General features: G+C 38.3%; 1 protein-coding gene across 3 annotated transcripts in view; it reads right to left on the bottom strand.

Moving 5' to 3' along the window:
* Positions 1 to 234: 234 nt before the first annotated feature.
* The window catches only part of CDK8 (cyclin dependent kinase 8), an 84,052-nt gene continuing 63,579 nt past the window's right edge, over positions 235 to 20,707 (bottom strand). For 2 of the 3 annotated variants that reach the window (XM_086481837.1, XM_086481839.1), the window contains 8 exons: positions 19,356 to 19,487; positions 17,076 to 17,219; positions 14,970 to 15,039; positions 13,859 to 13,931; positions 7,861 to 7,958; positions 6,404 to 6,482; positions 6,126 to 6,284; positions 235 to 1,495 (listed from right to left, as the gene is read on the bottom strand). In XM_086481837.1, the coding sequence (XP_086337963.1) occupies positions 1,370 to 1,495; positions 6,126 to 6,284; positions 6,404 to 6,482; positions 7,861 to 7,958; positions 13,859 to 13,931; positions 14,970 to 15,039; positions 17,076 to 17,219; positions 19,356 to 19,487 (881 nt within the window). In that variant the 3' untranslated portion in view covers positions 235 to 1,369. The remainder of the gene's footprint in view (positions 1,496 to 6,125; positions 6,285 to 6,403; positions 6,483 to 7,860; positions 7,959 to 13,858; positions 13,932 to 14,969; positions 15,040 to 17,075; positions 17,220 to 19,355; positions 19,488 to 20,707) is intronic. The other variant, XM_086481838.1, reaches the window with a different exon arrangement.

Here is a 20,707-nt window from a genome sequence, read left to right as displayed (position 1 = left end):
AACAGGGGTGATGACATTTTACGAAGGCACTATTTTTTTCCTGCTATTTAAAAAGAAAATCCTTCTCAGCAGTTAATGGAAGCCTGCCCACTTGCAAGAAAAACTCCTGTCAGATCCTGCTTCTCAGGACACAACCCGACACAGAGGTACGATGGGGGAGCGGGGTGTTGTCGTTGATAAAAAGGAACACAGGCAAAGGCCGTATGCAGATTTATGAAAAATAAATTTATTACATAACACCTTGTTTTAACAATGTTTGATTTCTTTTTTTATTCAGAATACTTGTGTCATTCATGTAAAATAGTTTGATACAGTACATTGTATGTAAGTTTTTCCTCATAAATTCTAAGGCTCTCCTAACACCTTGATCCTCTGCGGTAGGAATGGCACCCCTAAACAACGTGCGAACATTTAAAAAAAAATAATTAACTGAACAAAATTTAAAATCCACTACACCAAGCTGGTTCTCAAAAATCATGATGAAATATCTGAATGGATGCCGCACCTTTTTAGGAAATATCACTCATGCTTTTTTAATCCCAAAGCATGCTCACAAATCATTAACACCAACAGGAAAAAAAAAAATAAAACACTATGACAATCATTTTAGTTTGTTTGCTGAACCAAACATGTTTATATCAATGACAACATACTTATTTTACTATCAAATAGCAGCTTTAATACCAGTCAAGTCATAGATTTAAAAACAAAAACTTATGTTGCAAATTAATCTTTGGGACATTTGTAATTGCTGGAAAAAATGCGAACGTTTTCATGTTCTTAAAAAAACCCTCATTGTAGCGATCGTGGCGGTCATAAAACATTGATCTAGGTGGAAAATGAACCAACCCACAAAAGTCACTAAAAATAAATGTCTATCAAAACTGTCTCAATCGGAGTCACGGTTAGTTTGCTTTTTTTTGCCATGGTAACATATACTGTATGTTTCAAGTACCAGTTCAAAGATGTTGTGTACTATTGGTCAGATAAAGTTGTTACATCAAGAGAATTCACCACATACGACAACAAAAAGGCTTGCCCCTAGCACATTTCACAGCTTCAACTGCTACAGACTGTCACTGAAAAAAAATGCATCGGTCAGTCTGAACCATGTCAAGTAAACTATGGAAGTAGCATATCCACAACACAAACTGTGCTAGCACTTTCTTTTCAAGTCTAACCCCAAAAACAGGTACAATTTGGGAGCCACTACTCCGCTCTGTGGAAGGGGGTGGATCGTGGCGACCGGACAGGTTGGAGGTGTGGTTTTACAGTACATTCTCGTGGCCCAAGCCGGGTTCCAGGCAGGCAGCTGCGCGGCCGGTCCTGCAGCATTAGCAACAGTGCATTGACGTTATTGGGACGCAGCTCAGTACCGATGTGTCTGGTGCGAGTACTGTGGCGGCTGCTGGGAGGTAGTTGAATATCCTATGCTGCTCTGTGGCTGTGATGTGCTTGGTCCGGGGTTGGGGTAGGCAGCATGGGGGTTGGAACGCTGCAGAGGGGTAAAAGCAGAAGAAATGCAATCCTTTGGAACGGGTACATCGCAAGACAGCTTTGCCTACTGATTTATGTCTTCGAGAGGTACCGAACACACAGCCTCAAAGCAGCCGCACTTCCAGGCTTCTCTTCACTTACTCTGATTACAGCAGGTGCAGGTATGAGTGTCAGGAACACCAGACTAGAATGTGACAGTCACCACCCTTCAGTTATCCACCCGAATTACCTCCGGTGAGCCTACACCCATCATAGTCAAACCTCCCGCCAACCCTCCAGATGGCTACGGTACGCCCGCACGTTACGCAAGGCTACCTCCGCTCACGGCAGTGGTCGTCTCCACTTGCTCCCTTCCCCTACCAAGAAGGTATGTTGGGATGGAGGTCCAAACAGTGCATCTTGCTGCTGCTGAGCCACTCTGCATTATTCTGGACATTTTCCTATACAAAGGATATCCTTGCCACCCTTTTGCGCAACCTCGGAGTAAAGGCTGAGAGCGCTGTGATTATCCAGGCTAAGCTGTCATCTAGCAGCAGCCTTAAAAGTACTTGAGGAGAGTTAAAGACAACAGCGACATGCTTCTCAGTGCAACCAGATACTTCAAGGGGAAATGGCCAAGAGATTGTGGCTTGGGAGGTTCAGGTTAGACACTGGTGGGGCATAAATCACTAAGAGACCAGTACAGCACTAGCAGAACTTGCCCAGAGAGGCTGTGAAGTCTCCATCTGTGGAGGTTTTTAAGACTCAGCTAAACAAAGCCATGGCTGATCTGATTTAGCATTAGCAACAGTCCTGCTTCAAGTGGGAGATTGGACTAGACGGTGTCCGGAGGCCCCTTTCAACCAGCATTTCACAACTATTTACTGAGTGGAATGTTCATCGCTGCAAGAAGCTCTGAGCAAACCAGCAACCGCCTACTTCGATTTTAACCTTAAAGTTAGTTACTTACACATCATGGGTTATAAAGGAAAAAAGGACTGCATGTGAGATTTTCTACCTAAGCACATGACCACTTAGTAACATTTAACGCTTCATTAAACAAAGACAATGCCAGTACATTACTGTGCTGCTTTACATTTATGTTACGGTTTACACACACAAATTTTGAAGTAGAGAAACTGCTGTGTAACTTCTGAACTATTGATATTGCAAGACGCATTAGGATTTTTAGAAAAAGCTGCTTCTAATCAAGGTCTGAAAACTTCTCTAAGATGAATATTCCAGGACTAGCATATTGCTACTGAGACCTGAATACGCATAACTGTGGTGAACCAACATCCTGAAAAAGTAAAATATTAAAATAGCTTTACAGATTTTATAAGCTGCAACATAAAATAATAATTAACTCCTCAATTTTTTCTGCTGTTCAGCATTTAGAACAGAATCTATAACCAAGATGCTGACAGAAATGAAAAGGCAAACTCTGCTCATCAGTTAACACACGCTCACAGGACTGAGCTAATTCTCTAGGGGTGTATAGTGTAAAGGGGAAGAAATGGCTGGACCAGCACTTCATGCCAGCAGGAACAAACCAGCACTGCTGAACGGCATCGTTAACACAGTGACTGAACTTTTGTGACATCTGCCTTTAGTCTTGAGAGATGGACTAAGTCACTCATCAACAGAAGTGTCACAGCTCTGGGTCACCCTTCTCCATCTAACAAATACAGGATGTACTTCAGAGAGCACAAATCCCTGAATATTCTATTTTTTCCCCCCAGGTGTGGCTCCTCTATGTAGGAAACTATCACAAGTTTAATCATTTAAAAACTGACGATTCACTTCAGTTGTAAACACCCTCTGCATCCTGATTTCTAAACCAGACCTTATTTTAAGATGGAGGCAATTAAAAATCATCAGATTCTTTCATGACACCTAGTGCAACAAATGGCTTTCGTTTAAGAACAAATGTAAATATCCAATCCTTTCTAAATACCATTAAGCACCCAGAGGGTTATCACAAGCAAAAGCTCAGAGTAGCGGAAGTGCTCCAGCCTGTTTAATCAAATTGCCTTTGGAAGTGTCACACTGCAGATTTAAATAAGAAGGCAAGGAAGCCTGTGTGCCATGTGTCTACTATTTTTACGCATGGCAGAACAGGATACAAGGTCAACTTGCTCTGCAGAGAGTAATTTGAGTTCTGAGTGGATGGAGAAACTGTCTTAGTGTGCCTTGCCCAGGAGATGGCAATCCTTCTTCACAAGCTTTATATGGGGAATTTGAGCAAATCAAATGAAGAACAAAGGAACAGGTGTCTGTTTAAAACAGAGGGCTGTATTGTAATATTTATTTGCCATCTCCTCAAGTTGCAGAATCAGAAGCAAAAAATGTGAGGAATTTTTTTCAGGGAGGCCCGAAACCATCAACAGGCAACTCTTAACTGCTTTTGTTCTAGTGCCAGCAAGTTCAGGTCTCCTCCCTTTAATTACCGTGTTTTCCAGATACCTTAATCAGAACAAATCTACCCACTGCCTTCTTGCAAGACTGGGGGGGCAGGTGGGGGGGAGATGTATTTTTTTTTGAAAACCAAGTGTTTTGCCTCCTAGAGAGACAGCAAAAAGATTAGTCAGGAACAGTCAAGTTACCAACAAGAGCTCCTGAGACAGCAAAGTAGCAGTTATCACTACCTCAAGGCAGAAGTATTCCAAAATTATGTGTGTTGACAAGGGCTGCCCCCAGCTATAACCCTGGGATGGATATCTGAGAGTACAAAAGTTTTCATGAGCATGAGCTGAAAACAAACCAACGTCAACTCCTGCTGAGGTAATTTGAGTCTTCTGACTTCTCAACTAGCAAACCTCAGCTCTTGCTCACAGAAGTGGAAGCTGAAGTTTGTTTAAAATGCAAGCAGCAGCAGCAAAGTGAGGTGAAGGAAATGTTAATAGGGCATGTAAACGGGGTGACACCCTGACACAGTACATGCAACCTCTGCATCAATCTCCTTAGATATGTGACTCAATATGAGGGGAAGATTAAGAGAGTTACAGCTGCATTTGCCTTCTTAAAAATACACTCAGAGAAGTGGTAGGAAGAGCCAGCTAAAAGTCCAAAGCAGCAATGAACTGCAGCTTGCCAAACTGAAAGGGATGAAGCTCCTGTAAAAGAGCACTCTCTGATGCATAATCCAGCTAAAAGAAAGACAATTTTTATACCACTGTTTCAAACAGCTCTAAAAATTTACATTGTTCAAGGAGAATGACTTGGAAACTGATACGCTATTGATGTCTTGGGATAAGCTGAGCAAAGGCACTTGGGGACTGTATGAAGGGTCTCACAACAAAGCTCCTGAAAATGATCTTATTTTATACTCTTTAGTGTATTTTTCACTTTCAAGTTTTGGCCAATGCTGGACGTATACAGATTTATATAAGGATGAGGGTAATGCCCCAAGGCAGCCTTTGAGGATCTCTGATACTCTTAGGAACAGACTCTGAAATGCAAGATTTCAAAGCCCATCGGTGTTTATGGAGCAACGGTATCAAACTGTGAAAACCAAGTTGACAGCAGCAGTTTTATGACACCGTTCTTTAACTCTCCTTAAGCCTTGCTACAGAATATAAGCACAGCTAAGTGAGTTTCCAGTATTAGGGCCTCAGATTTAGATACTAATCTTTAAATTAACTGAGAACACGGCCAGTAATTTCTGACTTCTCCATCTTTTGATTTTATCCAAGAGTCTCTTCCAACTGGCCTTCTGTACTATGCATCCCACGTGAACCAGTAAGTAATAGTTCCTGCAGGCCAACATTTCCACCAGCATGCCTCCTCTTGAAATCTTCTATTCACTAGGCTTCCAAAATCTGCCACCTGTTTAACTGCTCCTATGCATATCATTTGACATCTTCCTTGCTCCTCTTTTGTAGTTTCTTCTCTTGCACTAACTAAAGGTTCTGTCCTTAACCTTATTCTCCCCAGTCTCCAGGAGTAACCTCATCCAAAACCACAAATTCAGGTATCATTCCCTGGAATGACTCTCAAATATTCTTCTGCTCCAGACTCTTCTGATTTCCTAATGTCTGACCACAAGCTCAAATATAGGAAGGCTGGAACACAGTTTTCTTCAAGCTTTTTTCCTACGCTCCTCCTTGTCTTCCTCATTTATTGATCGCTGCCACCTCACCTGTCTCTTCAGATCTGTAATACTGGGCTTACCTGGAATCTCCCTTGGTCTTCAAAACAGAGATTATGACAGCATCATGCCAAGCCTTTCTGTTTGTCACCCAAAATACCACTTTCCCATCCCAACTAAAACTCTTACTCAGATCCTTATTTCACAACTTGTTTACTGCAATACCCTTCGCCTCTTACCATTACAGGCTTATTTAAATAAGGACTGGTATTGTTAGGTGATACAGAGCGCAGCACATAGGTCCCTAATATGAATAATGAAGGTAATAAATCAGTAACTGTAATAGTCTCTGATCCCAAGTTCCCTACTGCTAACCTAAAGGGCATCAGCATACCAATTTACACGGAATCTATTGACTAAATGCATTCAAAAAAACATCTGAAAGATGCCAAAAAATATCAGTTAACACAGTGACATGTACAAAATTGCTTTTTTAGCTTAAAGAAACACTGCTGTAAACATGAGAACCAAATACACGATACATGAATAAAACAAATACCTGATAGTCTGAGGTCATAATAAGTCCACCTGAGGTAGTGGTAGGAGGAACAACTCTCACTTTTTTCAGTGGGGGTCCCTGTGTGTGACTGTTGTCTTGGTTCCCTGGATGACCAGTTCCATTAGTATGGTTATTGCCCTGCTGCTGCTGCTGGTTCTTCTCAATTGTTTAAACACAAAGAAAAATTTCAACTCAAAAACAGTACGTGAAATAGCATGAAAACAGGAAATAGTGTGAAAGCCAGTGAAACATGATGATACTGTTCTTCCAGTACTTACTTTGTCTCCTTTATCATCTGGTTCTTCTTCTGTTAAAAATTCTCGTTTTGGGTAAGGGATTTGACAACCTGCAAAAACACTGCCCCCCAAAAAAGTCTATTTATCACTGTATTAGAACAGAAGGGTTAGACCTGTAAGATTCATACTTCCCCCATGCTAGTTTCAAGTTGCCTGAGCCACAGCCTAATATCTATAATTAATGGTGAAGTTTTCCTTGTCTTTCTTTCATCATATTCTAAACTTAATAAACCTATTCACATTTATTCAGTTGCCTCTTACACACTTATCTAAACTCCTAACAGTTTTCGTGGTTCTGGTAACTGGTGACCAAACTGGTGGCTGGAAAGGTACACCATCTGTTAGGTATCTCCAAGGGCATAAAGAGATATCTTAATCCAGCGATTGCGTCATTCACAGTTTCGGAACTAAAAATACTCCTGGAAACTCTACTGACTATTAATAAAACCACCTGGTACAAAGTATTAAAATACCTAGAAATTTCATCTGTCAATTCGTATCTCATGGTCCACATGGATTTGCTACTGCTAGTGCAAGCTAATATTTACCTGCCCTTAATCAGTAGAATGTATTTATAATAAAGTCTCTGTGCACCTGTTAGCATTACGCATTGTGTATTCACATTAAAATGCCAACCTAAAGTTCAGAAAAGAGCCAAACGCTGTCCTAAAAGCAGTTTCTGCAAATCATTCACATGACAACATTAAATCACAGAGACAGGTCAGGAGCTGTTATAAATAATCCAATAGGTTTTAGTAAAATAATTTCATTTTTAATTAATTGCTTATAAATATACATACCATATTTTATAAATTCTTCCCTAGATAACGGTAGAGAACGATACACAGGATGTACTAATAGCTTTCCTAAAAAGGTGCACGGTCATGCTCTTTGGCTAGTCTTTTGGGAGGGGGGCTTAATTTTTGATGAAATCATTCACTAGCCCCAAATTTTCTTCCTTTTGTAAATCTCCCCACACAAACAAAAGAGGCATGTCTACAGAAAATGGATTTAAGTTGTTAAGGACGTCAGCACAGAGACAGAGTTGACTTCCCCCACCCACTGAATTTACAACAAAGGCTAAGACAGAAAAATGTAAACTAATTAGAGTGTTATCTGGCATTCTGGAGCACAGAAGTGGACCTTCGGGCACTTAGCAGTTGTCTAAAAAGATCTGTAGCATGCATAATCAACCTGTCAGTGAATAACAAGATTAGTGCTGCGACTAATAGGATCAAAGTTCCATAAAGCAAGAGATTAGTAAGAATGCTACTTAATTTTAAAAACCACAAATGGCATTTTAGTGGTTATAGCTTTCTTTGGTTGTTAGACAGAAAGTATTTAGCTCAACATTCACAAACATATTTACAGCAGAGAGAAAGCAAGCATTTCTAAAGCATCTCTGGATGCACTGATAGGTTAATAAATTGATCACTTACTCGGATGTGGGAAGAGGATCTTCTAAGAAATAGGGATCCTGCATAGCCTGTTCTGAGGTAATTCTCTTTATTGGATCCATAGTGAGCAATTTCTGAAGCTGCACAAAAAAAAAAGATAAAAAGCTCTGCATTACCAAAACTATCTACAGAAACTTCATTGCGTTATTCCTGAAAGACGAGCTGATACAAATGAGTCTGAACTCAAAACCCTAACCATAAATGGCATAACCACAGCCTTCTCTCTTGTTAAAACAGTAACTCCATTTCCCACCAAAGAACACCTATTTCTACTTGCAAAGCTCAGGAAACTCACTCAGTTCCAGTCATGAACCTTCTAACAAAAACATTCAGAGTTTCCATGACATACCAGCAGCTTTAATGGTCTACTCACTTCTCACAAGAAGATACAACATGCACATATTTAACCTGGTTTCTTCAACTACACTGCATTTTACAGGAAGCATCATCATATCCTTTTAAATCCAAATAATTCTTAGCAATTAATAAGCAAAAGTGATTTCATGTCCATTACTGCTCATTACTGTCACATTAGTACATCTCCATTGTCATCCATAGTATTTTAAAGATGTTCTATGAAGTCACTCCTTAGAAAATCTTCATGCTATAAAAGAAGGGAGTAATCAACACATTCAAAAAACCCACCTGGGTAGGTAACTTTTTATCACCCACTCCAGTATGTGCTTGCTTACTCTGACAAATATGGACTCTAAGACACGTTTGTGTGCTACACGCTGCTCAAAGGAGCAGTTGTGCAAAAGCTTGACTTGCAGTTGATTTTTTGCACGACACGAGGCAAAATACTCTGAAGAAGCCTAATAAGCTGCCTCCTCCATGAGCACATCAAGTCTGAGCTCTGGTGCTCTTTCACTATCAGTGTTAAGACCTCAGCCTTTATCTTTGTAACAACTGATGAATCAGGTATCATCTACATGAAAGCAATCCTTCCAAAATGCCTGTGTTGGTTAAAGACAATGAAGATGACCACAAAGGATGAATATGCAGAATACAAGGCAAAATACACTATTTCACAAAACAGTTGAACTCAGTTCAACTAAAAATCCAGCAAAACCTTGCACTTTGAGAAAGCACATCTTACTTTCACTGGGAAGTATTGAGAGAGGGCTAAGAAGCACACTAGGTATTTGCTCAGTGTCTAACTTGAAAAATAGCATACAAGATGTTTCAGTGACAGGCGCTAGACCAAAAATCTTAAGGTAACACACACAGATGGAAACTTAAGAAAATAAAACGGACCTAACCAAAGCAAAGTGAAAAATTTGCATAGAGTCATAAGCATGGCTACTTAGAGGGTCGTGCTATGAGAAATGCTTAGGATACAGAGCCAGAAACTCATCTGGAGTAACTCCAAATACCGGAAACAGTCTAAATTCAGCACAGCACTAAGGACTGAAAGGTAATTCTAAAAACTGCTTTTACTGTTTGTACTGGTTTTACTCTTCCACTGTCATTTTGCACCTACGTGAACGTCTCAGAAGCTGGCTGGACTTTATACATTTGTCACTCTTTTTGTCACTTTTTGTTTTGTTTTATTTTTCAATAAAAACACATTAGAAACATTGTGCTGTCTCCGTGGGTCTGAAGATTTTTCTCCGTTCTACGAATAGGAGATCGGAGTGATTTTATTTAACTCTAGCACTGAATAGAAGTGATGCAACCTAAAAATACGTGTTTCTTATTCAAAAAGCTTTAGTGTATGTGCATATATTTCTCCCCATTCACCCAACAGTTATTTTGTGGAATACAGCTATGCTGGACAAGCAACGTCCATGGACAGGAGGAGTTTCAGACACCACACAGAAAAGGGAAAACAGTGAGTCCTCGTGTTTCAATATGGAATACGGCATCCAAGGCAAAAGTACACCCCGATGTATTGTCAAAGCCAATGACCTTTAAAAGAAGTGCCACGCTTTCAACCTATCGCTTTTGTTTTTTAAATCATGGATCTAACAAGATACACAGAAACTACAGGGGCAAATCACATGAATTTCACATTTGCTATTCATACTTTTCATGGAATTAAATTCACCTTTATATAAAGATCCAGTGGCATGATCTACATCTGAAAGGGCTGTCTCCTTTCACTAGCTATTAAGTGAGCATACACTACCACGATGCAGACTGCCACACTGCAGATAGGTAAAGTTAGAGAGTACATTTTTTTCCTCAGCCCTGAGTATTAATAGCAAGTTAAGAACATTAATAAATATGTATTATCATCATCAATCCAGTTTTGGTTTTCATATCATCAACACAGACTCAGAATAAGTTACTGCAGCTCTCTGAGTCTGCGTGCAGCCTTTGTAGAATATCAGTTTGAACAGAACATTTCTTGTTCCTGTCAAAAGCTCAAAAAGCAAACCCAGGAGCCAGAAAAGGGGAAGGCAAAAAATAAGAAAGAATTTCCAACATGCTGAAAAACACCACAACTGAAAAGCATTGCAAAATTTTGGCACCATTTCTGGCAATTAAGTTATAAAGCTGTCCATCACATGCTGAAAAGATGTGAACAAACTCGGTCATACTCAGGAACAGAAAACACAAACCACAAGAAAAGTTTCATGATTGTGAAATCGTTATCACAAAGGGCATCAGAACTCCTATTTTGATCCCTTGTTCAGGTGCCAGCACCAAAGTGAATCTTCCACCTGTTATTACAAATATTTTCTATTTCAAAAACCGTTCAATTAAAAGATCACCTGGCTGGATGACATAATGAAAATGCAGTAAACCATACATCAGCAATGAATGCGACAGTCACTGCTGTTGATATGGACCATGATAACCAAATAAAAGATGAAGCATCAGTCAACCAGAAGCAGCAGCCACACACCTGTTTTCTAGGGCATAAACAAATAAGTAGAAAGAAAAGATCAGGAAAGTGGAAAAAAATGTAAGCTGCAAAAGCAGGAAGGAGCCAAAAGTGTCTCATGTTAACACATCAGTTCTGCATGTGAAAAGGGACCATGTGCCTGAATATCAGTACAGAGGGAAAAAATCTGGTTAATTCAAGACGGGAAATCAAAACACTTCATTTTTGGCAATGACAACAATCTCTAGATTTACTAGTCCTGGAATTACTAGTTGTGGCATATTTCACAATAGCAGATGTAACCAGCTTTTTTATCTGTTCTGATGCGGAGAGTAAAAGGGCTGTGAGACAGTTTGTGGAAGAGTCAATCTTGGAGTATCTCTGGAAGAACTGGACCAAGAGATTCACTGAACTTATTCAGGCTGTGGTGGAGGGGCCAAAGGCATGCATTTGCCTCAAACAACAAGAGTGAGAACTTAAGGCACCTTCTGATTTTCACAGCCTCTGAACAGTGTTTTAAGACATTACTTTGGAAAGACCAGGGTTTTTTAATGGGATCTGGATTTTCAGTGAATTGTTCTGACAGACAGCAGAAAACAGAGAAGTGCTTGACCAAGGATGGAGGGGTGGTGGTGGCCTGGTAAAGGACACCGTTCCTTGATTCTGCATTTGAATGTAACCACTACTTTACACAGAATACATTCAAACCGCTATCACCCTGTTGTGATACTGCAGGGAGAAAACATTGTAGGAAGTGTTTTAAGCTATTCTCACGTAACTATTTTGTGTCTAAGTTTTTTTGTTCTATTGAAAACAATTTCTGACCTTGCAAGACTGGGAGAGCGGATGAGAAATTTCAGGTCAGTTTGGCCAGAGCACTCACAGCTTGTAAGAGAAGCCAGCTCACTCAGAGAAAGCCTTTTCATGGACCACCAAGATGTACAGCAAAGCCTGACCTACTCACTCTTACCTGAGGTTGGTGTTAAGACAGCAGACTAAGGCAAGAAAGAAATACTTGAGGAATCAAGGGAGAGGAAAAGCACGTACATTACCTGAAGGTGAAGTCACTGGCCACGTTATACAGGTTGTTGCACGGTAAAGGTTTCTACCTCAGATTGCCCAGCTATGATATGAAAATCTAAAGCAATTGATTTTAATTGGCAGAACTGACTTTTCTCAGCTATTTGCCACTAGCGGCAATTAGCCGCTTTTAGATTTTGGTACAGCAAAATAAGCTTAATTTTGAGAGCTTTAGATTCCAAATTTGTAGGTGACAAGCAGCATGTTTGTTCTCTAAAAAGTTATAAAGGCAAGTACTGATGCATGCAGTTGCTTAATTTTATGCAACACCTGCCTACAGTGACTGATGAGAAAGATCTGCAAATTCACTCAATTTGCTTTACCTAAGAGTCCAAGGATGAGTTTTTATATCCCAACTCCGTTCTACACAAAACATCATATTCCACAGATACTTCGTGTTAATTGTTTTTTGCTTGTTGAATTACTTAATAATATAATTTTCAGAAATCTTATTTAGGCTTTGATAAGAATATACCTACTTGCTATGTTAAATATCTTTTTTAAGGTATGTATCACATACTAAAACATAAGACCATCTTGGTAAATACTAAAAATGCATTTCTGAAGCTGCGTTATAAATAGCTACACAGTAAAAACTTCAGCACTTCAGTTCTTTACATATCAACATCAACTTTTTTATGCATTACATACAAATATACTGACTGCTCAGCAGCTTCCAGTTGTGCTTGCATACAAAAATCCATCAAAAATCCAAAATCTCTATCAGAGAGGACTAGTTTCCTTGCTTCTGTAAACACCTCTAGTATTTCACCAACTTTTAACTTCAGAGAGCAGAGACACTTCACAGTAAATGATGCATAATGGTGCAACTGCCAGCTAACTTGTTGCAATGAGTACTTGATTCAGCTGGTTATACTTTTGGTATACATTCTATTTTGGACTGGTTGCAATATAACTCATCCGCTTGGAAATCTCCATTCAAAAACGGTCATGCAGTATGCCACAAGAAGAATATTGCCTCAGAACTGCTGTGACTGAAGGATAAATTCCAAAATTTAAATGAAGGAAAAAGTACTTGAGGAAAAAGTACTGACCAGAAAAAAGATGGCTGCTTAAAACCCCTGGTGTCCGATCATCAGAGAAGGTGCAGCTTCCAGTGACTTGAACAAAAGCCACACGGTCCTCACCTACACCTCTTAACCGTCTTCATTTCTCTCCAATTTATTTCTTTCATCTCCAAGATCAAAAAGCTTCCTGTTTTCTCCTCTCACTCCTGCCCCCCCAATAATATATTTACCTTATAATTCTAGACTGAAAACATTTGATCTGAGTTGGAAACATTAAGATACAGAGAATGTCCATTCAGAGACTAGATATACTTAAATTCTTTCTTCTCTCTCTCTAAACGTTTATTTTAGAGACTTGAATGTTCTTTAAAACACTGAAAAAAAGGCCCAATATAGTAATTTCCAAAACAACATGATGCAGGCACTTCCAGGGCTGAGCTAGTGTAGAATTTTAAGTGGAGTCTTCATCAAAAAAAAAACAAAACCAAGTTGTATGTTCTAGAGAGAAAATAATTGATGGAAGAATACTAGGAAGTTTTCATAAGAAAGCCACACAGTAGAGCATGAGGAAGTCACATTAAAAATTTTCCAAACTACTGTTCAAGTCTTTTTTTTATTAGTTGAAAGTCTGTAAGACATAAGCTTAATAATAAACATGTAAAAAATTAGGCATTTAGGATTTTTTAAAAAATAAAACCCAAGCAATTTAAAGTACGCAAAGCAGCAAAATAGCAAAGAGTTGCAGCAACCCTGCAAATATAATTATAAACTAATCACAACTTAAAGACTGAAAGCTTCTGATACACTCGATACAGAACCTAACCCAGTGAATGACTCACAGAATCATTTTATCAATGTGAGAAGATAAAGTGCTTTTGCAATTCTCAGATTGTCAGTTATTCCTAACCTTATTTATAAAATAAGGCACAATATTTATAAAATAAAGTTAGTCACAGTGTACTTGACAGCAGCTCAACTCTCACATTGAACACTGTAACTTATATGAGGGGTTTGATTTTTTATGCATGCAGGAACTTACCAAGTGAAATGCTTTACTATCTGGTTTAACTTTATGTTTTTCCATATATTTGATAAGGCTGCAGTTGGTATACCTAGAAAAGTAAAAAAAAAGTGGCATTTCTAATATGCAAAGCTGATACAGAATCACAGAATGGTTTGGGTTGGAAAGCTCTCTTAGTAGCCATGAAACACATTGCTAATCCACTAAGCAGGGCAAACCCACAACTACCAATGCCAGAGATGGCTTAAAAATCATTCAGACAGCACAGAAATGGATGTTTCCCTCACATGCTTGTAAAAACACATCATATCCACACAAAAAGTACACTTTTAACCCACGTGCAAACACTGAACTGTGACTTGGATTTAAACTGCCTTTTCGCAATTTTGTTACTATACAGTTTCATTCTGTGCATTTCTAATGCAAGTAGTAAACAGGAAGATAAATACGAAGCCCACCTTAACACTCTCCTGCAATGTATAGGTTGCTACAAGAACAGCCATGAATTCATTTTTTTGAAGAGGAGCTCAGAAATAAGGTTTCTAAATGGCAGACGCAAAAAATGTATGTAATAGTACAGCCCCAAATGTCTCAGCATGGAAACAAGGCAACAGGGAAGGGTCTTAAGTGCAGGTATTAGACTCCAGCAATGCATCAGCAAAACTGAAAGCTATTCTTTTCTTTAGCCTTCATAAGCTACCCCAGACACCAAACCTGACAATTATACCCACTGTTTCCTGGAAACAGTACAAGGTTACCAGATCCCTTTTATGCAGCTATCACAGAAAAATCATTTCCAGTACTACAGATTTGGAAACAGCTGTGACAATCTGTGCTTACCAATCTTCAGAGCTGTGTGGGGTCTTACCAGCATCACCCGTTTCACACCTGCCACCTTACCATTTACCGTCTGTCTCTGGCTACTCTTCTGATTCACACCACCTCGACAAGCCAAGTTCACCATTACAAAAGAATTTTATTTTTCTTTTTTTCACAATCTAAGTCACAACCATTTCACAGTCCTTGTTTGGCATCTACACAGAAAACAACCTGAGCTACAAGAAATTTAGGGTAGGAGGAAGAAGAAAAACATGCTTTCTTAAGAAATCTCAACTCCAAGCAGACTTACGTGTTTCTCCGGAAATCTTTCATTAAAGTTGAATGTTCAGGCATCTTTTTTATGTCTTCCCAATCTTTATCTGCAAAATCAGTATTTATTAATAATTTTTTTTTTTCCTCTAACCCTCCCAAGTAAAATAAAGGCTTTCCAAGTACCTCCGTAGGCCTGATTTGTTTATTTTAGTCTGCTTCTCTAACCTTGCAGTTTCTTATTTCTTTGCAACTCCTTGGCTCATTTCTTCATCACCTCTTCACAATAAATCTTACCAACACCTACAAGGTTCCAGCTGTGTGCTGATTAACTCAAGAACTTTAAAAGACAGCTGCCAGCTACAGTGAAGATCACCATATGCCCAAAAGGCAGCACAGAAGAAAAACAAGTCAGCCATCGTGCTTGCACCCTTCAGTACCGCTATTTAATTTATTTTGGCACAGTTGTGATCTCGGGACAGGAGTACCCAAGACCCCCGCAAACGCTGTCTCCTTCTAAGGGATTTTCCATTCTGACAGCACTGTCTCTAGTTACTAGAAAATGCCCAGGGGTACTGTGTTAATTTCTGCTGTCTCAACATAAAAGAAATACTGTTAGCCAACAAAAGGTTATGAAAAAGTAACATTTGCACACTCAAATTAAAGAATCTTTCATCTCAGCTTCTCTGGGTAGATAAAGCCTGAAATGGATTTAAAAATAAAACAAAACCCACTGTGAGCACCTAGTCTCAAATGTATTATGCTCCCTAACTCCTGAAAAGGCTCTGTGGGCAAGTAGTTTCCTTCATGTCAAATATTTACTAAGTCTTATCACAACTGCAGAACACTGGGAGCTTAAAAATTTGAAGTGAATAAACAAATCAGATTAATTATTAAAATCTCCTCTTTCCCTATCCCCTATCCCAAAGACACGTGAAACTGTTTCAAATATGGCAAGAGCCAATTTAAAAGCAAAAAATTTGCTGCAAGTGAATGAAAAAGAATGTTTCTTGGTAAGAATCAAAGACCTTAAAAGAAGCAAAAACAGACCATTAGAAAGGATTATTTAAACCAACCCGAAAACAATAATAAGAGTATCATCTATTTGTGTAAGCTACACAAAGACAATGTAAAACCCAAATGAAGCAAGAAAAGCCTAAGAGAAGGGTAAAATTCTAGGCTAAAAGCAGAAAATGATAGTATTGCTTAAAGGAGCAAAATTAAGTGGGATTTTCAAGAAAATATGAGTACTTAATAGCAAAGGCAACTCTTCAAGGGATACCATACAGCAGTACAGAAGCAATGAAGTACATACAGTACAAAAAAAAGTGAAAAGGAAAAATAAGAGCAAATTTAATAACAAAATTCTAGAACCACACAAACATAACGACCACAAAATTAATGGAGGAAGAAAGTCCACCAGAACAGTAAAGAGAAAGACTATTGATAGTGAATGGACCATAGCAGGGAACACAAGCAGTGAGGAGAAAGATGACCAAAAAGTAGAAATAAGGCCCCTGTTACTCTGACACCTGCAATCATGTGAACACCAGAAGACAAAGCATTAACTGAAAAGATGCAAGACAGCCTCTAGAAAAACAAGATATGATCAACATTGAAGGGAAAATGCAACAAGTGATACCCACATTGCAATTTGTTTTGGTTCATGCAACCAATTCTTTGTTCCATTTTGGAATCAAGAAATTTTCTTCTTATCACAAGTTTTCTACCAGGGGAAAAAAGAAATCAAATACCTTCCCCTTCTTCCACATGCTATGTTTAATTTAGCATGAGTTAAACATCTGCATAATATTCACTAAATGTATAGATTTTTGCTTGATTTCTGTCTCTTTCCAAATCTACAATCAGTACTGAAGAAATGCAGAACTACTCCTGATTTTTAATCATCCACCACTAAACACAATCTTTTAAAATTATAAAACATCACTACAAAGATAATCCTATCATTAATAATAGGAAAAATCTAATATTACCATTAGATTCTAGATTTACAACTCATCAAATGAAGACTTGTTTGAACAGCTTTGTTGCTTCGATCAGCTGCCACCTTCATATGTAAAGAAAGCAATAGAGATTATCTTTCTTTAAACAGCAGTGGTAAAAAAAAAAAAAGTACAGTATGTACCTGCAGGAAATCCCATTACATTGAATATTCTGTCCAGCTGGTCATGGTGATAAGGATTACTAGTTTTGATATCTTCTTGTCGACAATGGAATATTGGCTCTGATGTTAGCAGCTCTGCAAATATACACCCTATGGCCCAAATATCTTTAAGAAAGGAGAACAGAAATTAAAAAAAAATAATCAAATTTATCTTTCCAAAAGCATCTTGGTGAGGTAGAATGTCAGTTTTGAGCTTATCAGAGATAAGGTCCCTGCACTGAAAATTTCGAGTTTCTATTGCAGAGGCGCAATACTTCCTCAACTTTTCCTTTTAGCTACAGATAGTGGCACACAATTCAGTAACCACACAGTAGCTGAGAGAGTACCATACAAGTTTTTGTGGGGTTTTAAAAGTGTAGTTACCATTTATCGCTGAAAAAAATTAATTTGATTAATAAAAAACTCAAAGGAAACTATTTGGGTAACTGGCCACGCATAAAATACAAATGAAGAAAAGCCAACCAATATCTTGCCCATTCACTGCCATACTGTCCCTGCCAAGAAATAGGCCCTCTCTGATCACCCACTGGATTTAATAAGTATTAAATGACCCAAAAAATGTAAGTTGAAAAGCAGTGCTATTGGAATAAGCCAAATGCTTACTGCACAAAGAGAGTAACAAGAAAATCGCTCCATGCCCACACACCTCAACCCTTTTTTGATAACGTTCATTTAAAAAAAAAAAAAAAAACACAACAAAAACCCCTTTAACTGTTGTGTCTCAGTCTGCAAAATCAGATAGCCTGAATTTTCCCAGTTGTTTTCCTGATTTTTTTCTAGCATATACAAATGCAATTTTTAACTTAATGAAGTAATGCTACACTGAACCTTGAATGAACAAGAAAAGGTCATGAACAAGGACAAAAGCAAATGATGCAGAGAGCGTAAGTCCATTACTCAGTGCTTGCATACAGTCAGTTTTTATCTATGCTGAAAAAAAATTATGTACTAAAGTCTATGACCAACCATGCAGCTACACATGCTGAAAGCAGAAGAAAATGCCAGTAAAGTGAAGGAACATGCAAATACAACAAAAAAAGCAGTTAAAGGAACACACAAAGAAATTTATTTAATTTATAAAAGAAATACAGTATTAACAGAAAAGTAAATGAAAACACATTTCAGTCAAACAGTAGAATTTCTGACAAAAACATTGACAAGATCTTAAAAAAATAATGCCTACGGTCTGAGGAAAGAATTTCAGGTTACAGAAACAACATGTATGTTGACATACAACCTCCATGTTTGTTCAAAGTAAGTGGAGCATTGCAGGGGAAGTTCTTTCGCCCAAAATGGTTGCCAGGCTTTAACACACCTTTTAAACCACCCAGCAAGAGAAAAAACTTCCCAGTCCTCTTCCCTATAGTCTCTCTCCCTTCCATGGCAGGGCTGTTCACATCCACTAAAGGCGAACCTCCCTCCAGCTTGCTGCTGGGCTATTCCCCCAGTCCCACAGTCACAGCACACACTGGCTCCTGCTGCCAGCCACCCCTTACCCCCAAAATGGCAGAAGCAGAGACTGGGAGATCAAAGTCAACTGTGCTGTGCTGAAGCTGTTAAAATTCAGACTGGTAAACATGAATTAAGTGGTGAGAAGGATGCAGCATTAAGGTGACGTAACTAATGCCATTCTCACAGCATCTGCATCCTGTGAGATTTGGTTTCTTCTGGATATGCCTGATGCAGTGTCACCGCCAAGCCCATTGCGTGACTCTAACCACATCTCACTAATTCAAGCAGTTCGTTTACACTTGTGCTTCAAAAAAGACACAGAGAGAGGATAAAACACAGCTTATTTTTACAGTTTAGTTTCAACGCAGCCAATATATTATCCATTCTGTACATTCCTCATTTCATGTATTTATTACACTATGTAAAAACCTCTGCAATAAAATTAATGCACTGTGCCCCATCATCACCATAATGCCGATTTTACTAATAGTTGGAAGATGCTATTTGTATTCCCTCTAAAAGCATTTATGAAAGTCTTGTGTGAAAGCCTTATAAACTTGCATTGCATTTCAGGGCATTTGGAGCCAAAACCCAGAAATATTTCATTCCTATATATAGCCAGAGACCGTAGTAAACTAAACAACATTGTCAAAGTTGTTGTCAAACTTCAAGAAATCAGTAACAACCTTTAACTCAGCAACTGTCATTTGTATTATTTATCAATGCTTCAATATTTGGGTAGACTTTACATAAAAAACAAAATAGTAAGTTTTCATCCAATTTACTTACCAATAGCTTTGGTATAATGCCTTGCTCCAAGAAGCAACTCTGGAGCTCGATACCAGAACGTTACAACTACTGGATCCAAGTCTGCTAAAGGCTTCAGAGGTGAATTAAATAATCGGGCAAAGCCCATGTCAGCTGCAAAATTCAAACAGAGATGCTTTAAAATTTGAGGAAAACTATCTATTTTTTTCTTTTTTTTTTCCTTTTCTTTTCTTTTTTTTTTAACCAAACTGATTGAGTTTACTTGTTAGCACTACCATCACTGCTAAATAAAATGCAAACGCAGACTGTAGCAGATATGAATTGTGTGAGTAGATTTCCTTAGAGCTTTTGTAGAAGTTACTGGATGTCATCACCTATAAAAGTATATCATTATAAATCATTACTAACATGAGCCATTTAGAATGAAGAATCAACCATTGTTCTGAAAAAGCGCATCAATTCACTTCTCAGGACACTGGTAAATCCTGACTCATTTCACCTGATATTGTCTGGTAGAAAATTCCGTTATTACAGGATTGTCTTTCAAGAAGCAGCATTTTAAATGTGAGCAGGTTCTGGTAAGGTTAGAATGATTTATAATACATACGTGCACATCACAAAAGCTCCCTCCTCATGAAGTTAGCTGTAGCAATATTTCCTTCACACAAAACCAGCAACTAAGCCTACAGCATCTGCATTCCTGCTAATTTTCTGTCAAAGAAGTATTTCCCGTATCAAGATACCAGTACTAAATACCATTTATCGACTATGATTTTAAAATTCAGTTTGGGGGGCACTATATCATTAAAAATTGCCTTTTAGAATTGGTAGTATACAACTGCCTAAAAAGCTATCTGAACTTCCAAATATAAGTGACACAGGAAAAAATGGGCAGAGACTAAAATAACGCACCTTCTCCCACCAAATCGCTTTCCCGACCCATCACTCCCCAAATCCCAAGACAGAGGGACTCTGTGGTGCAGGGATGTACACATGCTGAGAAGACTCAAACAAAATGAGATGAGTAGCCGTTTTGAGGGAAAAGGACCTACATATTATAGCTCACTGGTTGAGGGAAGACTTCAGGGTAAATATGGGTCTCAACTTGACTACACAATTCTTAATTTTTTTTCATAGGCATTCCTATTTATGATTGTTTTAATGCATTTAAAAAGAGAAACATTTTACAGTTTTCTACATTAAAATATCGATTACTCAAGATATGATCAAGTCACTGGTAACTGAAAAATAAGGAAAACTGTTGGCAGAAAGTGAATTTATGACTCAAAATGACACAAAAAAGCCTATAAAAATTATTTTAAGTTAAATACCAGTTATGTATTTTTTAGAAAAATTAGTTACACTGGAAAAGT

This window comes from Leptosomus discolor, chromosome 1, assembly GCF_034619465.1.
Source record: "Leptosomus discolor isolate bLepDis1 chromosome 1, bLepDis1.hap2, whole genome shotgun sequence".
Taxonomy (NCBI): domain Eukaryota; kingdom Metazoa; phylum Chordata; class Aves; order Leptosomiformes; family Leptosomidae; genus Leptosomus; species Leptosomus discolor.
The sequence above is the reverse complement of the archived record's forward strand: the minus strand, read 5'-3'. Positions and strand labels throughout refer to the sequence as shown.